The 21,457-nt window shown below is 45.0% G+C and overlaps 2 protein-coding genes across 2 annotated transcripts in view; one reads left to right on the top strand and one right to left on the bottom strand.

Moving 5' to 3' along the window:
* LOC135921471 (centrosomal protein of 290 kDa-like) overlaps positions 1–21,457 on the top strand; it is a 216,803-nt gene that overhangs the window by 45,123 nt on the left and 150,223 nt on the right. The window lies entirely within an intron of this gene.
* On the bottom strand, positions 14,071–20,450 carry LOC135921456 (PE-PGRS family protein PE_PGRS47-like). Its single transcript, XM_065455817.1, has 2 exons — positions 20,293–20,450; positions 14,071–15,822 (listed from the first exon to the last, which is right to left on the bottom strand). The coding sequence occupies exons 1-2, from the start codon at positions 20,333–20,335 to the stop codon at positions 14,093–14,095; spliced, it is 1,773 nt and encodes a 590-aa protein (XP_065311889.1). The 5' UTR covers positions 20,336–20,450; the 3' UTR covers positions 14,071–14,092.

Raw genomic sequence — 21,457 nt, 5'->3', positions numbered from 1 at the left:
GTGGTGTGACGCTCGATCCCCAAGGCAGCGCAAATTTTTCTACAATTCTTACCTTCCGTAATTACCTCTGTTGCTTACCTAGTAGCTTACCTCTGTAGCTTACCTCTGTAGCTTCGAGCTAATGTCGAAATTATGAAAAATTTTCCCTTTCGTAAAACTTCCACCGTCGTGGTGATTTCCGCAGAAGCTGTTCGCACATATGTGAATTGCGTTGCCTGTGGTTGCGTTCAGGCCTACGAATAAATGATAGTTGCGCTTGTGTAAAACTATAAGAAACATTGGCGTCGCTTTTTCTTACGTATGGGACGTCACACAAGGCTTTCTTCCACCTAAAGGTTTTGGTCGTCAAACACGGGGTGTTTCGATGAAACGTCATAATCTGAGCTATAATGGGCTAAGAAACGTCGGCTGTCTGGCGAATCGAAAACCTTACAGTAACGTGATACCCACGTTTTTAATGAATTAGTTTCATTCTTTAAAGCCACATTTGTTAGAGGATGTGGTTTCTAGGTATGCTGTTACGGTAATGTTCTCGGCTGTTCGAAAGCTGTCTCGTATTTGTGCTCGCCTGTCATCGGTAAAAAGTGCCGAGTGTTTCAAGAAGTAGGCTTAGTGTTTTGTTGAGATGTTCAGGCGAGTTGATTTCTAAGATTCTTTTATGCTGCGCTAATGTATACATTGGCCAAACGGGCTGTTGCATAAGTAATTGCTTGCGAGAGCATGCATTAGCAATCGGAAATTGGATGGGCTGTCGTGTTCCTTATCATTGCAAACAGTGCATATGTTAACCTTTATTGGTATAAATATGGATGGACCGGGAAAGAAAGATGGTGGCGAAGAGACTAGCAGTGGCGATGTACATAAGAAAATATGGAGACCAGTGTGTCAGTTTTTTTTTACTGATAGAATGTGAATAATCTTGGAACCGATCTCATGTACACTCGTTTCTTCATCTTCATGTGCGCATGCGTGATGGTATATGAAGCAATCATAAGGAAAAATAAGTTGCGAGTGTGCGCCAGTCCGTGTCTATTCTTTGGCCGCTTCTTTTTTTTGCGCCGAAGATAATTTTTTAAGGGGCTAATATAGGCACTTCGCTGCATATGAAATGGATTACATCTAACTCAATCTGCAGCCCTGATATGACATTTTCTCGTCATAATATTTGGACTTTTTCAGGTCTTGTTTATTAAGGCGCTCTGAGGGCTTCCTCAAGCTTCAGTCACCGGTCCCCTAAAATATTATGTCACTTTTGTTTATCGGCATTCAGCTAGCCAAACACGCGCTTTGAAAACGTGTTGAGCCAGTGTAAGAAGTGACATAAGTTAGGCTGTTTACGTAGACAATAAGAAAGGTAAAATTAATTAATCAGCCGTTCTCATCATTGCGTTCGAAAGAGACACCGTTCTTAACAGATAAATTTCGCGATAGTCGGCGACCTTTTATGTTTTCTTTGCGCTTTCGTGCTTTGTTACTTAACTCATGCGTGTGCATAATACATCTTCATTACACAAATGGAATTTAGTTGTCAGTGCATCTTGTGTCTTTTACTTTATATTCCCCGTGTGGGGGGAGTGTCTGAAGACGTAGCAATACTATCAAGCCTCACCAAATTTTGTACGGCCGGCTAATGCTGGGTAATGCTTTAATAAGTTGCTCCCTACTCTGCGTTCAGCCGTGCAATGTGATCTTGAATATCAGCCAACGTCCCACGTAATAAAATGTTGGCACTGTCCTGCTGAAAATGGACATTTCAGTGACTGTCACGCCATCCAGGTGTGAATGGCAACGAAAAGCGTCGACGAAGCATGCGCCTCGTGAATCAAGTGAACGACTGATATTTCTGGGCAAGTTAGCCTCCTTCCGCGCTGCATTAAATTGTAGAGCTCATGAAAGAGAGACGAGATGCTACTAATGATTATGATGGTGACAATGACTTTAATGTCTTTGGCACATACAAACTCACGGCGGCACACCAAGAGCCTGGCAGATTTCGCATAAGTGGTGAAGTAGTAAATTTAGAATTCTACAATTTTGATGAATAAATTAAAGTGAGTAAATTCCAAGGCTCTTCAGTAGACAGTTATTAAATAAATATATTTATAAGTGAGACAACAAGCTAAGAATGACATAACTTATACGGTCCACAATTAATTCTGTTTGATTAATTAGAGAATTTTTCTGTGGTGATGCACACATTCCTTTGTGATTGCCCAAGCACAAATGCTTCGAAACACAGCAGTATCGGAGTGATAAATGGGTCACCGAGCATTCGCAGCGTAAATCGTAATGTCCTTTTCCTCAAGGAAAAGAAAACCGCCAGTCCGATTAGTAATGCTCAATCGGTTCTTATGCATTGCATAAATGGCACAAGGGTGAAATTGCCAGACCAGATCCGGTGCATGTATAAATTGAGTGGTGGGACTCGACATCGCAATGTGGTTATTATCACTTCCGTTTGTCTGGTTTCGCAAACTTTCCTGTTCCGAGGAAGTGATGTAGTTCCGAGGATGATGTTAGATTTGATTTTGACATGAAAATGATCTATCTTCTAAACGAGACAGTCGTGATAAAACCCGTCTTTGGAAGAATAGTAAACACGGGGCATCTAGCAGAAGCATTAGCCAAGCTGTCTGCCGCTTCATTGATAAAGATGTCTTTGTGCGCAAGTACCCATATTAGCCTTAAACTCCGCAATTGACTTGGAGCCAGTGAGCAGGGGCGTAGCCAGGGGAGGGGGGGGGCTTATTGGGCTTCAGCCCCCCCTCCCACCCCGCGAAATTTTTTTTGGTGTGCATGCACTGCCAACCAAAGCAACCCCCGGTGCAGAAAATCATTCTGGATTTTGTTTAGAACGTCTTTTGCACGCTGGAAAAGCCATTTCACCGCGACAATTGCGAACTCAGGCTGGATTTCGCGGCAACGCCCATGCACTGGGAGTCACATAAGGCAAGCAGCCCCATCCGAGCACAAAATTTCAAGGACGTTTTGATGGCGAACGGGCTCGCCGCGGCATCTCGCAGAGGCCGCGGAATCTACAATCTATCATGGAATCTACGAGCGCGTGGATGTCAATTTCGAAACATTATGGGTATAAAGTTCTCATAAACTTTTGATGTGAAAGGTGCATTGACATTTGCAAAGGTGATTTTCAACTGCAGAACTTTGTAAGTTTAATATTCCCATAAATATTTGACGCCAAAGGTGCATTAACTTTCCCAAAGCCGTACATCGGGCCATACAACGAGACAAGCCAAATCAACACACTATCAGAAATGTTGACAGAGCCCAACAAAGCCCGCAGTGAGGCCCGATGGGACGAAGCGTTGTGGTGGTTCACTTGTGCCGTCGTGTTAAAAAAATATCAACATTATTTTTCACCTGCGCCAAAGTATCCAGTGAAGACATTAAAGCCAGCCAAGGTAACTATGTTCTTATTTATTTTTTCTACTTCGACTTTTAATCGCGAGGGCACATTGAGCTTCTTCAATTGAGCCTCTCGCTCCCCTACCCGTGGGCTGCCAGAGCCAGCCAGAGCGCACGCATTTTTCTCGTGTTGCTCCGACCACCGCGCGGCGCACTTCGGTGCGCGTTCGGTTTTCTCTGGCCGAGTGCATTTTCGCCTGGCATAGTTTTGGACGCTTTGTGGCTAGCAGACGAGAAGAAACAATAGTAACTCGCCGCCACCACTGTGGGGACTCGACGGATTGCACCGCGTTCGCTTGTGCGCAGCCTTTCCAGAAAGTCTTGTCTCGCCTATGTAGGATATCGAGCAGTATGCTCATGGTTCTTGCTGGACTAAGCGTCTGGTGCTTTCATTGATATTCCTTTAATAGCCACATTAGTTGCCCAAAGTAGGCATTGGAGTGTTACCAGCATACTTTCCCTTGCGTTTTTTTAGAGCGCAGCTCTTTGGCGTCCGTTCCTGGGTTTCGCGTCGTCGTCGGCGTCGTCGTTGTCGGCGTTGTCGTCGGCCTCGTAACCAGCTCGCCGACGAATCTGCTCCGCCGCCGCCGCGCATGCGCGCTGTCGGCTCTCCGGGCGAGGGAGGATGATGGAAGGGAGGAGGAGAGACTGTGGAGGAGGGCTGGCTACACAAATGGCTCTTTGGCGTCCGTTCCTGGGTTTCGCGTCGTCGTCGGCGTTATCATCGGCCTCGTAACCAGCTCCGCCCCCCTTTCATCCCCCCAGCGCTAGCAGCGACCGACTGATACCGCTTTCGTGAGTCCGCTACCGCACTCACGAAAGACGTCGTGCACTTCCTGCAACTCGCATTAACCGTCCATCGATCCACACCGATGTTAGTAGTGGGGGACTTTAATGTTGACATAAAGACAAACAGCAATTTCCTAACACTTATGCGGGAGAACATCCCGTTCCTCTCGCTCGTAACGCGTCTCACGGCTGTGACAACCTCGCGAGGCACTTGTATAGATCTCGTCTTTGAGAATCAAGCATTGGTGTACCAAGCCGAACATATATCAGTCTATTTCTCCGACCACAAAGCTTCCTTCATGACTGTCAAGAACTGTTAGTGCAGTCTTTGTTAAAGGAATACGTGTGAAAAATAACAAAAAGAATTCTGTGATAGCGCATACATGTGGTGCTCGATTTCTTTGCCTCAATCTATCGAAAAGGTGAAACAGCTTATTTGCTGCGCTCAAATTTCGCATTAGGAAGTAACGTAATCGTCGGTAATTTTTTTCATTACGGTTACCCCGCCCCACAAAAGGAAAAAAAAACGTGGCGCAACGAATTGTCGCATTGTGAAAGTCCTATTTTGTCACTTCTTTTGAGCAAAGTATGGGCCATGGGACGCTTCAGCTGCCGGATACTCTTATTATATTATTGGGATAGCAATTATATGGAGACTCTAGGCGCATTCCTGTCGTCACCCTCATGTTCCGCATAAAATCCAAGGGCGATAACATCGTGACCGCGCCGCATGCTGTATGTGCGAGTGAAAGCGTGTGGAGGGTGGGGGGAACGGTGAGCCGATGATGGTGGCTCAGTCTTGTGTGCGCAAAGGAGAAAAACGGGGAGCAAGCGCGCCGCCTTCCGTCGCGCGCGATACGTCGGGGGGAGTGGATCTGGGATTCTGTGAATCTGTGATTGCACAACATGTTTATTTGCCTTGTTTGACCCATTATATACCGTGGACTTTTGCTTAGATACGTAGATTTATTGGAGACCTATACGTATGTTTAGATATCTTGTTGCGAAGTTTTGTCTATACCTGCAATGAACTTTGTTTCCAGTGGCAATTTTTTGCCCTTTATCAAGCTGTACCTGCGCATTTGTATATTCCAATGTATCTTAGCATTTCTAATGTACGAGGGGGAGTCAAATGAAAGTGAACCTACCCACCCCGCGCACTTATGGTTCTGTTCCTTATCTGAAAGGCCTGCGCGTAGCACGCAGGCATCTCTAATTTACAAAAGTTGCATGCAGGTGTGAATATATGTGTTCTTTAATGCGCTCATACACTGGGTTGAACATGGTTGCGTGACGTAATGCACGCTCCAGTAGTTGAGCAGCGTGGTGCCGTGAGGTGTTTGACAGCTGAAGGTGTTTCCCAAAAACAAATTGGTCACCGTATGGCTGCCGTGTACATTGAACATTACATTTCATTGGCCACTGTGAAGTGTTAGAACAAACGGTTCAAAGAAGGACGTGAAAGTTACCCAGATGATTCCGGACCGGGCCAACGGCATCGTGCAGTCACCCCTAACAAAATTGCAAAGGTTGATGAGCTGATGACACAATAACGGAGGATAAGGATCGATCAACTGGCAGAGCGTGTGAACATCAGTCACGGTTCAGTTCACCGTCACCGTTCACGCCATAATTCATGAACATCTCGGTTCTCGGGTCTTGTATGCGCAATGGATGCCCAAGATTTTGAACCACCGCCAGAATACGGAGAAGTTCGGCGCTGCCCTTACTCATCTGATCCGGTATCACAATAAGGGTGACGATTTCCTGTCTTCAGTTGTGATCGGGGACGAACCATGGTGCCACTACTACGAGCCTGAAACACGAAGCCAAAGCTTACAATGGAAACATTTGAATTCACCACTCCCCAAAGAAAGCAAAGGCCATCATTTCCGCCGGAATTGGTGGTGTTGACTTTTATTTTTTGATCGTCAGGGGCAATTACTGATAGAATTTGCTAAATCTTGAGAGACCATCAATTGTTTCCGATATTCTGAAACGCCGGATCGGCTGCGTGTCGCAATCAAGAACAGGCTACGTGAAAAATTGATGAATGGGGTCATCTTTTTCCACGACAATACCCCTCCCCATGTCGCTGATGCGGTTAATATAAAGCTGACAAAGTTCAAGTGGCAAACGCTGCAATATCCGCCATACAGCTCAGATCTGTTCGCTTGCGACTTCCACATTTTGGGGCAGCCGTTAAAACAGCTCAAGGGAACCAGATTCGTCTTGGACGATGGCGTGAAAGTCAGTTGCAGACGTTTTGAAGCAGCAACCCTAGGAGCGTTATGAGACTGGAATTACGTGACTCGTTAATCAATGGGACAGCTGTCTAACTGCTCATGGAGGCTACCTTAAATAAAGTACCCAGTTTGCCATATATTTGCATTGGCTCACTTTCATTTGACTCGCCCTCGTATATTCTGCAGAACTCCTGCTTTTTATGCGTGCTCTCTGCTGCGACTATAATTTCTGTGCAACTGCTCACGATACACGACCGGTGACAGCTGCAGCTGCGTCATACATTGGAACAAATGACAGCGTCATTGAGATTTTTCACTGGCCGTTGCATATTTATACAATAATGTAATCAAGGATCTTGAATGACAAAGTTTCGTTAACATATTTGTCCTCAACTTGTTCATTTCACGGCCTTTACATTTTTCATATCAGCGGATGCACTGCTTTGCTGGTTTCGAACGGATGTAGTTTTAAAGTTCGCGTGATATTTTCTTTACTTATTAAATAGACAAAAACATGGGAGCATTGACATCAGTTATCCTGGGCACAATTCTTGGCATATACGAGTATAATATTTTATTAAAAATACATATTCTACTTCTATTAACCGTGCGTAGCGTTCAAGCATTCGTTTGCAGCATCTTTGGAAATGACGATGCAGTTATTATTAATGTATTTGATCCCTAGGCAAACTGTTTAAGAGGAAGCTTTAGATTGGGCCCAACTCCAACGCGGCCTATTCAGATACATGTAAACCGCAGAAACGCTTTTCTGAGATAACTCCTGAATCACTTTCAACGAAATTTGTTGCATTTGAGAGAGTAAGTTAAATTCTAGTGTCTGTTGGAAACGGAATATCGATTTAGGGCCGGAACTTTGTTTAAAATATTTTGTAAAATTCGGAACTGCGAAAAAATATAGGACGAAGTTCACAAATTAATAGCTTTGCATCAAGAAGAGATACTTCGGTTCTGTAAACGGCATCCATTATACCATTCAAAGCGGGCAAATTCGATACGTCTATTTGTCTCTTGCGTGAATTTGTTTTGTCATGTACAAGGGTTCTTCAAGAGCCGTATTTACATAATACATAATTTTTTAGACTCATGTGTAACATATCAATTTTGTCCGCTGTAGATGTACTATTATGTGCAATTCACAGAATTGTCATATCAATTTTCATTGCTAATTTACAGAGTTGTAAACTTCATTGTTTCCTTTTCTGAAATTTTCTTGATGACGTACATCGAGAATTACAAACAAAGTCACTAGCATTTAAGTTTTTCTTTTAAATGCAACAAACTTCATCCAGTTTAGTACAGTGGTTGCGGAGAAAAACGAATTGGTCTTCTACATGTATTTAGACAGGAGCATCCGACCTAATGTTTCCTCTTAGGAGGAGGCCGAGCTGCAGTGTGAGCCCCCTCCTCCCCCCTCCCCCCCCCCCGAACCAAATTTCTGGCTACGCCACTGCCAGTGAGTACGAGGTTCTCAATGTCTTCGACTCGCCAGGAGCAGTAAGTGAGGTGTACAACGGTAAGGAGCCCATTATTATTACCGCGGTTGTCTTGGATGCTTTTAGCTTACGCCTAGCTATGGGACGACAGCTAGGAAATCGGCTAGGAATATTGGAGTGAAAAACAGACGAGAAATCAAATGACGATGAAAAAATTTCAACTCCTCCCTTTTGCTCATTATGCGAAGCATCTGTTGCTGTATTTACGTTTGTGTGGTGCTGATTCAAGTGAACATGGAGTAAGCCGTTAAGAATATGCGAAGGTAGCTAGCTGCATTGCATTGTTGCGGAATATGGCATGATAAGTATACACAATGAATTTGAGCTACTGTTTATTGTGATTACGTGATGGATATGTACATTTAACGGACTCAATAATGATTGTGCTGTAATCACCTGTGGTTTGGGAAACTAAGGCCATGAGAGTCCGAAAGATTGGGCTAGTTGATTGGTGGAGATCGACTGTGACCTTAGTGGAGATTCGTTGAGGCGTATGAATGATTGAACGGTATTTTAAATCTCATTCCAAGGGAATGTAGTAGTGATTCCTTGTAGGGCACAGCGTTTGGTACAAACATTCGCAGCCCCAGACATAAGCGGAGTGCTTCCTCTTCCAGCACAACTAGTGGACGTATCTTATAAGCAGAGGCGCCGGAGAATAACACACCGCTGAACTGTTGTATAGGTTGGACATAGATGCGGTAAATCATTATGGCTATGTCTCTGGGCGTGTTCAATCGCGCATTGCTTATCCTCGTCAATATCCGCGTTGCACGGGAAGCTGAGCTTTGTATTTTCAGTATGATGACTCCCGTTAAGATAGGCATCATAAATAATTCCGAAGTAGGTTACTTTTCCCACTTTTAGAATAGTGGAATGGCGGTACGAAAGGGATACAGTAACTGGGTCTTCTAGAAGAAAGAGAACAGTGATCTTATTTATTTATTTATTTATTTATTTATTTATTTATTTATTTATTTATTTATTTATTTATTTGAATACATTCAGGGTCCGTAGCGCGTTACAGAAGGGAGTTGTAACAATAAATATAGAAGAAACACAAAGCAAATATCAGATCACATATTCAAACGCATTCTTAAAGTCACTGGGGTCAGTAACAGATACAGTAGAGGTGCGGAAGTAGTTACAATCATTACAAGTTTCAGAACGGAAGAAGGAGAGTGTTCGTTAGCGTGACACGAGAAACAAACACTTTGTAACGATGGTCGATACGAAGTGATGTGAATGAAAGACGAGAAAGTAATTCTTGCGTAAGACGAGGGTTATGATCGAACGTGTTATTTTCCTGCGTAGGGAAAGGTCAATGCCAAGAATGCCGGAAAGAATGCCGAGAATGACGTCTCGTGAACACTGCTGGAAAATAACGATGACGGCAGAGTAGGTCCCGTCGTTAACAGTAATTCTGGCCGTGCGTATTCCAGTTGGCGTTATTAAGTGTCCTACATCGGTTTTGAATTTGAGGGCCATCTCACGCAGTCTTCATTTTCCTCAACTGGGCGGCGATGGGTCCACTCATGACAAAGTAGTTGGCTCCTATGTCCACTAAGGTGCTGACTGCGTGGCCGGGGAGAAGCACGTCGAGATCGGTGGTTCTTTATCTTGCATTGTAGTTAGATCTTGGCGTCGAATCATGGTTGCGTCCTGTTGACGTGTGGCTGGTACTTAGCGTCGTGCATTATTTACTTGCAGGCTTCGTCAGGATGGCGGGGTGTCGTTGATATATAGTCGAGATGAAATTTTCAGCGTCCTCGTCGGTGGCGAAAGGCCTCCGTCAGTTCGACGAATAGCAACCGCACCTCCATCGGTTGCTGCTTTTAGTTTCCGGATATGGGCTGGCAGGCCTGCCCCAGCCTGGGCCAGTGTATGGTAGGCGTTGCGGCGACAGGTAGTAGCTGGGTGACGGCGAATGGACAGATCGTCGTGGGCTCTACTGAGTGGCGCCTAGGTAGTCAATGATATCACGACGCCGCCCACCTTGCTGGGGACACGGCGCGTTGACGCCGAACCCTCGCAGACCCAAGTCACGGTATGGGTTTCTCCACATTGGTTGCACAGTGGGCGGTGGGTGGGGGCGCACCATACATCTCTCTTCCTCGAGTACTGATGTAGGGTGGCAGATGGGCGAGTTGATGGTGGCATAGACCGACGATGGAATTGCGGCGTTACAGTTCCTGGCTCGGGCGCCAGGGGGATACTGATGGCGCCCGATGGCGGCGCAGGCAATCGGTTCGGCACGGAAGGCGGCGATTCGGGCTACACTTCCTAAACGCCCAGTGACCATCGAAGTTCGTCTTTGACCATGTGAGTGACCGAGGACGCCTGAGGATGCGATGAAGGTAAAATGTTGCGCCGTTCATCGCGCACAATGACACTGATCGTCTGTTGGAGATCACCGGAGCCTTGTGCCCGGTTTCTGCACTGGGGCATGAGCACTTGGTGTATATATTGCCAAGTGCCCATTTGCAGAGCTTTTTCAATGGTCGTTGCTTCTGCCAAGAACTCAGCGACGGCCTTCGGCGGCTTGCGAATCAGTCCGGCGAAAATTTCTTGCCTTACGCCTCGCATCAAGAAGCGGACTTTTTCTCATTGGACATTTCTAGGTCGCCGTGCCAGAAAAACGGGTCATCTCTTCAGTGAAGATGGCGATGGGCTCATTGTGTAGTTGCTCTCGTGATTCCAATAGGTCAGGAGAATGAGATACTGGACCCATGCATTGGTGTCCTTAGTGAGTGTCATTGAAATAGACCACCTCATCAAAAAATAGGTCTAGAAAATGCTGACTCAGTTAGATTGTGACACTCAATAGATGATGCGCCAATAATGACGGCACAGAAGAAGGAATACAGACAGGTCAAGGCACTACTTGCAATGGTTTATTGAAGTCCCAGGTGGCTGACTGTTTAGCCATGAGGAGAGGGGAACGAAATAAAAAGGAACACTGACTCTGTGAATGCGCACGTGCGAGAACACTGAAGATATGAATGAAGGGAATCATGCTTAATCTAAATCTAAAGCTTATCCAAAAACATGCTTTCATTCGTCTGTATATTCAGAGACGGGGTGCTGACAGTGTTGTCCCCACTTGTCTTAATCTCGTTGGCCTCCAACAATTCACGCGCCACCGAATCTTTACTTTTAAACATGATTTTTGTATCATGAAGCCTTGCTTGACATACTTGCTTATTGTCATTCCCGCAGGCCTTGCAATGAAGCGGCAAGTTGGACCATATCCATTTTTCAGTGAAAGCTTATGTTCCCGCAGGCGTTCATTAATACATCGGCCAGTTTGGCCAATATGGCTTTTCCACACTTCAACGGTATGCGGTATACGACCCCTTCTTCACACTTAGCAAAACGGTTCCTATGTTTAATAGAAGGCCCTACTTTCTTTGAGTCATCCGAACCAATCAGGCGACACAAAGTAGGAAGTTTTCGGGTTGCGGAACAAACCACAGGAATTTTGTATTTCAGGGCGGCGGGATTAAGGTTATGCGCCGCATTATAAGAATGTGGTATGACCACCGGTTTAGTTTCTTTTAGACTGTTTGACCTTCTTCACTTCTTTTTCTTTCTTTTTTCACCTTTTTCAATAACGCCTCCGAAACTGCGCTTAAAACCAAGCAATGAAAGCCAGCCTTCCCCAACTTCAAGATCTGGTCGTCAAAGTTTGCTTATGCCTTATGACAGCACGATATTTGAAGGGCGGACTCGAGCCACATAGTGGCAATTGTTCTTTTAACAGTCTTGGATTGTGCAGACTCACACGGGAACAATTCTTTGCGGCCACGGGGTCGGTACATCCTGCAGGAACCTTCGTCAGTGAGGGTAATGTCAAGATCTCAACACTGCAACCTGTTACCCTTGGCTAGTTCAAAAGTAAAATCTAAGCCTTTGCCTTGCTGTTTAAAATCAGATAAAATGTCCTGCACAGTATGCGAGTAAGTCATGGAAGATCGTTTCGTCAGTAAAATTAAAAAATCGTTAACATACCTAAATACATTGAGCACTTTGCCTCCGTCAAACAATTTCGACAGCGCTCTCTCAATGCCCGTAAGGAAAATGTGGCAAAGTACGGGGGCCCCGCACGAGCCAATACAAATTCCTTGATTGGAAGGCATACTTTCTTGAAAAAAAAAAAGGCCTCCCGTCGATGAGAGGGAACTCAAGCTGCTCTAGAGAGTAGGAAAAGCTTAAGCAGGTGTGAGCCAAGTGCGGCACGCATAGCGTGGGAAGCTAGCCCGAATAACTATACCAAGAACTGCTGCTCACGACAGCGAAATGCCTTTGTCTAATTATAATAACCATATTATGACTACTTTCGGAGAGAGAATGGCCCAGAGGGCTGTACTACGAAATTACTGAAGCATAACTGCAGCGCCGTGGTTCTAAAGTACGCCCGCGGTAGAGGAAGGCAAGGAGATACAAACGTGCGTGGCCATGGTACGCAAGCGAAAAGCTGGCTTAATAAGTTTATAGGCTTGAGGAAACGTTACGTTATCAACAGATAACATGGCGATCAGCACTCGAATACAACCAGAGAAATTACTGAGACATGGAAAATGGAAAAAAAAATTGGCTGAAGGGTTAGCTTGGTTAAGCCTGGAAAATTGCGAAAGCAATACCCTTGGCTGCGCCTTGGTTCGGCGGATGGTGTGGACATGGTTGCCCTTTGTTAAACTTATGGCTTTACATCATCAGACATAGCGCAAGGCAGCGCGCCGACCACTGCGAGGAGCCGAGCTATAGCCCCATTTATCCTCCTAGCGTGACGTCACACCAGCGAGCGCCCTCTGGCGCCCGCACGAGACTACACCAGGCACCTTGCTGAGACATGGAGTTCCGTGGCCGGTTCGAAGCGCCCCTCTCAGCCTGCCGGGCAAAGATCACGTGCGTCCCGATCGCCCAGGGTTGCGCGAACATTGTTCTGTTCAAATCGAGCGGACTCGAGTGGTTCTAGAGAGTAGGAAAAGCTTAGGCAGGTGCGAGCCGAGCGGGGCACGCTTAGCGTGGGAAGCTAGCCCGAGTAACTATCCCTAGGGCTGCTGCTCACGAGAGCGAAATGCCTTTGTCTAATTGTAATAACCCTAATATGACTACTTTCGGAGAGAGAACGGCCCACAGGGCTGTACTACGAGTGCTATGACTGATAACTTGATTGATATGACTATCATATATGGCTGTCTAATAATTTGCTATCGCAATCTATGTTTCGCCTCTCGCGCGAAACTGCGGCTGTTTACTCCGAAGAAGACACGTTACCATGTTTGAAGTTTTGGCCTGGCCTTTGCCACAGTCGGTACAATGTGCTATAGCTTCTTCGTAGCATTCTTTTTTGTTAGGAACGGGTAGGCAAGGGGGGGGGGGACTATTGGGACGGCACCGGGCGTGTAGTGGAGGGGTGGCATTTAACACATTGTCCCAAGACGTAAGATACCGCGAGGTAAAAATGGCAGAAAAAAGCATTTCCCACTCGTGACGCACACGAAAGTCAGAAGTATGTATGGGTGAACGAGAACTCGAGCGTGTTTGTGTTATGTAGCTCATGCACCAATCGTCTCACAGCACTAGTTGTCACTGGCGCGAGAAAAGCAAACGTGTGATCTTAGCCTTACGGTTAGAGCATTGGGTTGCCCTATAGCGAGTACGAGGTGCGATACCACCAAGGAACAACAGATTTTTTTTTAATTGACGGGGCTCGAAACGTGGTGCGATAAGAACCAACCTATGCTGAGGTGCCTACGACTAGCCATAAACTGATTTGTTTAAGCTAGAGACCAATTAAAGAATGCTGCAGTATCATTATATCGTGCTTACAACCTACCACAGATCTGGTGGGCTCGAACCATGAGTATTCCCTATTGCAAAAGAGATTTCCTGAAGTGTGCATATTAGTTGTTACTGAACTGTGCGCGTTAAGCCACGTGTGGCTTCCTCATATATTACATATTCGCTTTGCAAATGGTATGGCACACCTGGTATTTATGCGTTTTATGATTATGCATGCTTAAATTTTCAGATCTGTTGCCAGACGCTGCTCGTGAACGTTCCTTTTAGTTTTTATAGTTTCACATCGGTTGTAGTTTGAAACAAAGAATTTTATTTCAAAAGCACCTTCTGCTGACCATCTTCTCCCTGCTGCTGCCCACCGCTGCCGGCACCTGAATTCCAGCTGTTACTACCGCCAACACTTCCTCCCACACCACTGCTCGAACTGCCGTATCCAATGCTTGGCAATCCACTGAGTCCACCAAAGGAGCTTCTGCCAGAGCTACTTCCTTGTGATGATCCAGAGGTGCCCAGAGGTATTCCCCAAGTGTATCGGTATGTAGGCTCGGAACTCCAATACCAGAAACTGCTGCCATCTCCCCGTCGCCCTCCACTGCCTTGTCTACCGCCAAATGAGGGACCTCCAATGAAGCCACCGAGGTATCCACGTCTCCTGAGGTATTCTGTAAATGTGCCTCTGGCACCACTTTTTCTATATTTTCTGTAAAGACGCAGCAATTGCCTTTGGGACAGGCCAGTGGCACGGCTCAGCCAACATTCGCTGGAACCGCCGAAACCGCCCAGTCCACCGAATCCACTTCCGACGCTGCCTAGTTGACCAGCTGAGCCTTGACGGCCACCTAGGCCAGAAAAGAGCCACGTATATCCACTCCCTTGATTGTTCCTTCCTGAGAGACCACTGCTGCTACCGAAACTGCTCCCTTGGCTGCTAGGACCCCAGCCGTTATCGCTACCGACGCTGCTTGACCAACTCTGACCAGAGCTTCCCAATCCGCCTAATCCTCCTCGTCCACCGCTGCTACCACCGAGGCCGCGTTGCCTGCCGTAGCTTCCGCTTCCACTAGATCCTAAACCGCCACTTCGGCTGCCCCAGCCAAATAGTCCACTACCGACACCTCCCGAACTGCCTTGACCGGAAAGGCCATCGTAATCACTTTCTCCGAAATCGCCTGACATTCCGCCCAGTCCTCCACTTCCACCAAGTTCTCCTTGCTGTCCGCGCAGCCCACCCATTCCGCTTTGGCCGCCATAGACCGACAGTCCGCCTAGTCCTCCAAATCCGCTGAAACCTCTTTGCTGACCGTTCGGCCTGCCGTAACCGCTTTGGCGACCGCTTCCGAACAGTCCGCTGAATCCTCCAAGTCCGCTGAGTCCCCCTTGCGGTTCATTTTGGACCTCTGAATCGCCTTGTCCACCTTGGCCCCATTGTTGACCATACCCTCCAGTTCCAATTATTCCACCAGGCACGCCATACAAGCCACCCTGTGGAGCACTGGTTCTTCCCCATGGCCGTGGGAATGCACCACTCCCACTAGGTCCCTGAAATACCGAAGGCGTGCGCGCAGAAATTATGTCCCTGGGATTACCCCACGTAAACCATGTCAGCGGTGAACCTGCTCTGGGCAAACCCCATTGTCCAGTCACTCCTGGACTTCCTCCGCGTGGCACAGAAAACAACCCCAATACGTAGACTGGAGTACTCCAGTATGAGAAGGGGCTGCTTCCGTAGCCATTGTAGATGTTGCCCCAGGAGCCACCGCTTCCGCTTGACAACATGAGGGGCGCAGTGAACCTCCTCCAAATTGAGAATGGGCTGTTTCCATATAGTCCACCGTAACTGTTGCCCCACAGACCACCGTTTCCACCATATCCACTTAGTCCACTTCCGCTGCCAGATCCACTGCCATATCCGCTGCCGTATCCACCGCCGAAGCCGCTTCCACTGCTCAGTGAGCTTCCTCCAAACCCTCCTCCCAACGAACCGCTACCGAATTCTTTTGAAAAGCTTGAAAACTGCTGGCCTCCGATGACCTGGCGACCTGAAAATGAAGTTTGGAATTACGAATGCAGTCATCTAGGCAATTTTAATTTTAAAACAGGTAAGACGTTTGTTTCTTTTTTTTTTCTAGAAACAAAAGTGGGAGATACGATAGCAAACAGCAAACCCACATTTTTTTGTTCTTTTGGTAGAAGAGATGCCGACTAAAAAGTCACTGTACTCTTCCTGGGTAAGAAGACTATTCTTTATTTATTACTCCAATATTGTGTATCCGTCTCGAGATTCTTACAGGAGTGAGCATAAAACAGGTGGTACACTCATTAGATTCATTGGTTTCACTTCTGAAGCTCTAAGAGCGTGATGATACAAATTTATTTATGCGCAATATACGTAAACGTAGAGTACTTTGCTTTCACATACCTCATGAAATGTCTGTTGCTCAGAAACGCAATCTTCACGTTCATATAAATATTTCAGTTAAAGCAATGCTATCGTATGAGTGTCCCAGCTATGAAGCATCGCGTGTTTTTAAAAAAAAGGGGCAGGTTATTCTGCTCCAGGAAAACGAAGTGCATATTGTTAAATCATTTATAGCATCTGATATTAATATTTTGTAGGTGCTGTTGAATTGAATAACTACCTGCAATGAGCTAATCTTTTATTACGGACGTGCAAGAAAATTCTATCCATCCATGCCCTTAATGCCATGCTTTCAATGAAGAGGTAAGAAAAAATATAAAGAGTGCCGTAGTGGGCTTGTATTTAGGCAGTTACATTTACGTCGTTTATTTTTTTCCTGGTGAGAAAGAAAACGCGAGGAAACTAAAAAAATTTCACCTGGCTAATCGCGCGCGCGCATCAAGAAGCAGCGCCTTCAAATGCGTTCTAATACGAATTAGTGAGCGCACTCTCCACGATGCAATAACCAGTGATGGGCACCTTTTATAAGTCAACACAAACCTGCCGTGCTGTCGCGGCAGAAGCGCGCCAGATAAAGCGCTGGGAACTTCTACAGAGCTTGTGTGAGGGCGATGCTTACTGGAGCGCGCAGACTGTTAGACACGCGATATTTTGATTTCTCGCCGCCTTCCTTTCGCAGCCGGAAAATATAAACGGGTAAAATGTACCTGGGCGAAAAGATGACACTTTTACGTTTCTTTCAATTTCCTACAAGTTCTTCATTGGCATCAGGATATTCAGAGCAATAATGAAGAAATTTAGTTATTATGAAATATTTATTGGAAAGGTATCAACAATGAGATTACTGGCAGCTACCCTACTTGACTGTGAACAATAGGCACATTATTTTGTCCAAGTACAATATACTTTCTAATTAAAAAAGAAAATGCCTAATAGCTTAGGCACCCTTTATATGTTGAATTAAATACACATGGTTACACAGCTATAATGCAGAAATAAATGGCATATACTAGGATTTGCCGCATGGGACGAACAATCATAATATTTTGTCAGAGAAAGGCCAGTATTATTTTTCTCTGCAGTCGTGCAAGCAAGAAATAAAATGTTACCTTCCCTGAAAGTTTTGAACACAAATATTCATTCCAATTTCACCACCAGTAACTCGTGTTTGTAGTCGAATAGCCTTCTAACGTCGGGTAACTTTTGTGAGAGCAGGTCAGTAATAACGTAATAGTGGTTGTTATTGGTGCTGTCGATTTTGCAGAAAGCACACGAAATATGACGAGCATTGGAGCTGATTCTCAGTAAGGTGGGTTTTATACGAAAGAATGTGAGTTGCACCATCATCATCGCGTTTATAACTCGGTCGCATCTTCTCACTTATAGCTCACTTTGCGAATATTTTGTTATATCGGTTACTAGTCAAACAGGCTGTGCTTTTCGGTCCATATTACACTGAAAAACAGAGTGCACGAAGCTATTCAGTGTACGCTTCTGTTGCAATTTGAGGAATAACTATTGTTGTGTAACCACACAGAAAAAAGTGCAAGAAACAGGAGAATATCTTCAATGATTGTGATTTAGGAGAGGCGTGGTTGCGGTGGTCAAATACAGGGTTCTTAGCGAACCGATCAAGCAACTAAATTGTGCACAAGAACTTCCCCTCATTCTTAACCGATGCATTGTAGCCGCTGTCTGAATTAGTAAAAATACTAGGTGTTCGAATTGTAATTGCAAATAGACATTTAGAAGAAAATACAAAATAGAAGGAAATAGAGACTTAGGATTGCACTTGTGAAGGACATCGCAGTTTACTTAATGATATATGATAGCGCAAGACCTGTAGTTTTTCTTTATAGGGTGAGTAAACTCCGCCCAAAAGAGGCGTATACGAGAACAATCCTCCGACACAGTAGGGGCTATATACAATCATCACCTAACATCATGCTCTCATGCCAACTCATTCGTTCCTCGCGCGGTCATTCAGTGGAAAATTTTCCCTTCGCACATCGCCACAGAAACTGACACAAAGAAAATTCCAAGATTTACTTCGCCGTGATGGAAATGTGTAATAATAATTTGTTCATTGTTCTTCCTTTCCTTTCGTATCATGATTTACGTTTTCATCGCTGTTTTTTACTATTGCTCTTAGTATCGTTACTTTTTTCTAAAATGTACAGCGTTGTTAATGATTGTATCACCCCGCTTCCTCCCCTATGTAATACCCTTCCCGTGAGGGCGTTTAGGGTTAACATGAATAACGAAAACATTGCACAGACAATCCAGGAAGCTTCCAGGGAGATCAGAATGAATGGCTTCGTGTGCTCTTATGACTTGAAGCCGGTGGTGGTTAGTTGCAGCATCTGCTGTATTCAATAAAAATTACGGGGTTTAATGTGCCAAAACCACTTTCTGATTGTGAGCCACGTCTTAGGACTCCTGAAATTTCGACCCCCTGGGGTTCATTAACGGGCACCTAAATTTATGTACACGGGTATTTTTGTACCCATCGAAACGCGGACGCCGTAGCCGGGATTCAATCCCGCGACCTCGTGCGTAGCAGCCCAACAGCATAGGCACTAAGCAACCGCGGCGGGTGCTTGTATTGATGTCCGCATTGCGGTAAGTAAAACTTCAAGCTTTAGGACCAGCGTTTGTATGGCACACTTAATTATTTGATGCCCAGGAATTTCCAATAGCCCAGTCTCTGCACGCTTTGTATACTTTTAGCCGGTTTGTGTTATTGTAGTAATACAGCTAGCTGCTTTGGCGAACATAAGAATCTACATGCGTCGAGAAGCTTGCTATTATCTTATTTTATTGTTTTACTCGGTCATCACCTGTTAGTAGTTCCTGGTTTAGAAACTGAGGGAGCATCAATTTAAAGAACTTCAAGGCCTGAACGGCTCGTAACGTCTATCGAGATAATTATGTATTTCGCAACGAATTGTGCTCAATACAAAGTTATTCACTTTCTTCACCGTTACCTTGCTATTTCAAATTCTGAAATGTTGGTCTTAAAAATTGCTCCCAGAGTGGACTCGAAATGACTCTTTTCTAGCAGGCGTACATGGAAGTTGTTGGCCCTTAGGCTACGGAACTTCTTTTTGACTCACATAAATAGCTTTTTTTTGGGTAGGAATCAAATTGGATTGCAAACACTTGTTAATAAGTTGCTGCCTTCTAACGCTTCATTATAACGCCATATAACCTCTATTTAAGCTAAATTTTTTTGTAAGCTATAAAACGGAAGTCTGTTCCCTTGGCTGACGGTTTATTATACAGAGTAAGTGGTAATATCTATTGCGTTGTGGTAGGAAGCACAGTGATTTAATCTAATCACAATAATGAGAAAAGTACTCGAGACCAGTGTAGCTGAGCGTCTTGTTTAAATTCGCACTGGGAATTGTTCATGATTGTTATACGCAGTAGCAAAAGCGCAGTTCCATCTCCTATATAAGATGTATATATGTCGGTAACATAAGCGGCATTAGGGCGGCGGGAATAACGGAAAGCGGAAAACTCATAGATGATGAAGTGTTTCCTATGATTTCTATTTCGTTACGCTCATTCATCTCAATTTTTTAGCGAGACAAACCTCATTTTCTAGCCACATCCTTCCCAAGTTGAACAAGAATACGATGTTTATATTTCCGAACGAGTCGAGCCTTTCTCGCATGCAAATTATAATTTTAAGGGATCTTTTACGTGCAGCAAGTGGTCCATCGGGCACTTTCCTAAAGAAAAATATTGTTTTCGAGCGTCTCACAAGACAAAGCGGGTTTATTCGGTTGCCTTACTGTGTTGGAAAATATAGTTCCTGTAAGAGAACCACCTGTTTGCAGTGGTTCGTTACATCCTGCTCATTACAAGCTCAACTGATTTGTAGTGGATGGAGCACCACATAAACCTTGGCTATGTTCTAAGAAAACATAGTGACTATACGATGAGGAGCAATATTTCTTCCTTACGAAAAAGTAGTTTGGCGATCTATTGAGCAATTGGCACATTCACATGCGTTCACCAGGAATAAAAGAAGTACAGTGTGGCTAGACGTAATAAACTCGTCCGAAAATGTGCGCTAACTTACTCAGGAGGCCGACGACCACGGCAGTGAGACTGAGGAACTTCATCGTGCCGCTGCTTCGCTGCACAGATCGGTCTGCCCTGGCTCGAAATCCTCGAGTCTTTTATACAGACTTTTCGAGGTGGTCTCGTGAACAATTTTGGAAAGCCTTTGCATAACGTTGTTTTAGCCTCGAGTCTGCGACATTGTCTGTTGTTGGAAACAAAAAAAAAAGGTAAAGAAGCAGAATCGTATCCTGGTCTCAGGTTACAAACGCATTGTGTAGCCTTAGTTCAATGTTACTACATGCATATGCCTTGCACATTTTAGGCAGCTGCAAGGAGACTGACATGCCACTCTCGAAGCACAGCTCCATCTCCCGTGTATAAAGACGGCTCATTGTTTTTCTTTTTTTTGTTTCAGCTGGCCATGTGCCAGCCCTTCCAGGAAAACGAACAATTGAAGCCGTTACTAGGACTAAGAAATCACTGTCTGCCGCATCTTTTGTAGTTTTGAGCAATACCGACAGCATGCGTGGCCGTCATTTGAGGATTTGTCCCTTCAGGCGTCTAAATGTTTGCTCCACAGTCCGCGCTGCTCATGCACCAGCCATTGTAGTTGCTTAGAGCATAAGTCAGGGTAGTCTGGCAATGTTGACACCAAATATGACTTGGCACATTGACAGGGATTTCTACAATCACACTGAGGCGAAGTGTAATTTTCACGACACGTCTAAAATTGTTGTCCAGGATAATCATCGCTTTTCTTCCACCACTGCACTAAAACTTTTAATTAAATAAGTATTTCATCCCACATGTTATGATAATTTTCAGCAGTTGAGCACGCCATCAAAACAAGTATGTCTAGCTTGTCTTTATTATCGCCATAACTTTTGTATTTTAGTTTACACCTAACCGACTCCTTGAATGTACGGGAATATATTGGAGAAGTTACCAATTCGCAGGAAATGACGACCTGTTCTAAATGCTCCGTTCAACTGCTACGTAATATGTTTTTTTTGGTAGGTTATAATTCGGCTAAGAAATTAAAAACAACTGAATTAGAACACTGCTGAGCAAAATTATGCTTTTCTTGTATTTAACATGCCGCCGTATCGACAGCCAAAAACATTTTGTATTTGTGCCTAACCACTGGGCCATTTTTCCACCCAAGGCTTTTTTCTTAAGTA

Source organism: Dermacentor albipictus, chromosome 10 (genome assembly GCF_038994185.2).
Source record: "Dermacentor albipictus isolate Rhodes 1998 colony chromosome 10, USDA_Dalb.pri_finalv2, whole genome shotgun sequence".
Classification (NCBI taxonomy): domain Eukaryota; kingdom Metazoa; phylum Arthropoda; class Arachnida; order Ixodida; family Ixodidae; genus Dermacentor; species Dermacentor albipictus.
Note: the sequence above shows the minus strand (reverse complement) of the source record. Positions and strands in the feature narration are given on the sequence as shown.

Bases quoted from the DNA above. Each gene is read 5' to 3' on its own strand.
- LOC135921456 (XM_065455817.1), bottom strand. From the start codon at position 20,335: ATGAAGTTCCTCAGTCTCACTGCCGTGGTCGTCGGCCTCCTGA. The intron at 15,823-20,292 runs GTAAGTTAGCGC...CTTCATTTTCAG, and splicing joins CGTGGTCGTCGGCCTCCTGA to GTCGCCAGGTCATCGGAGGC.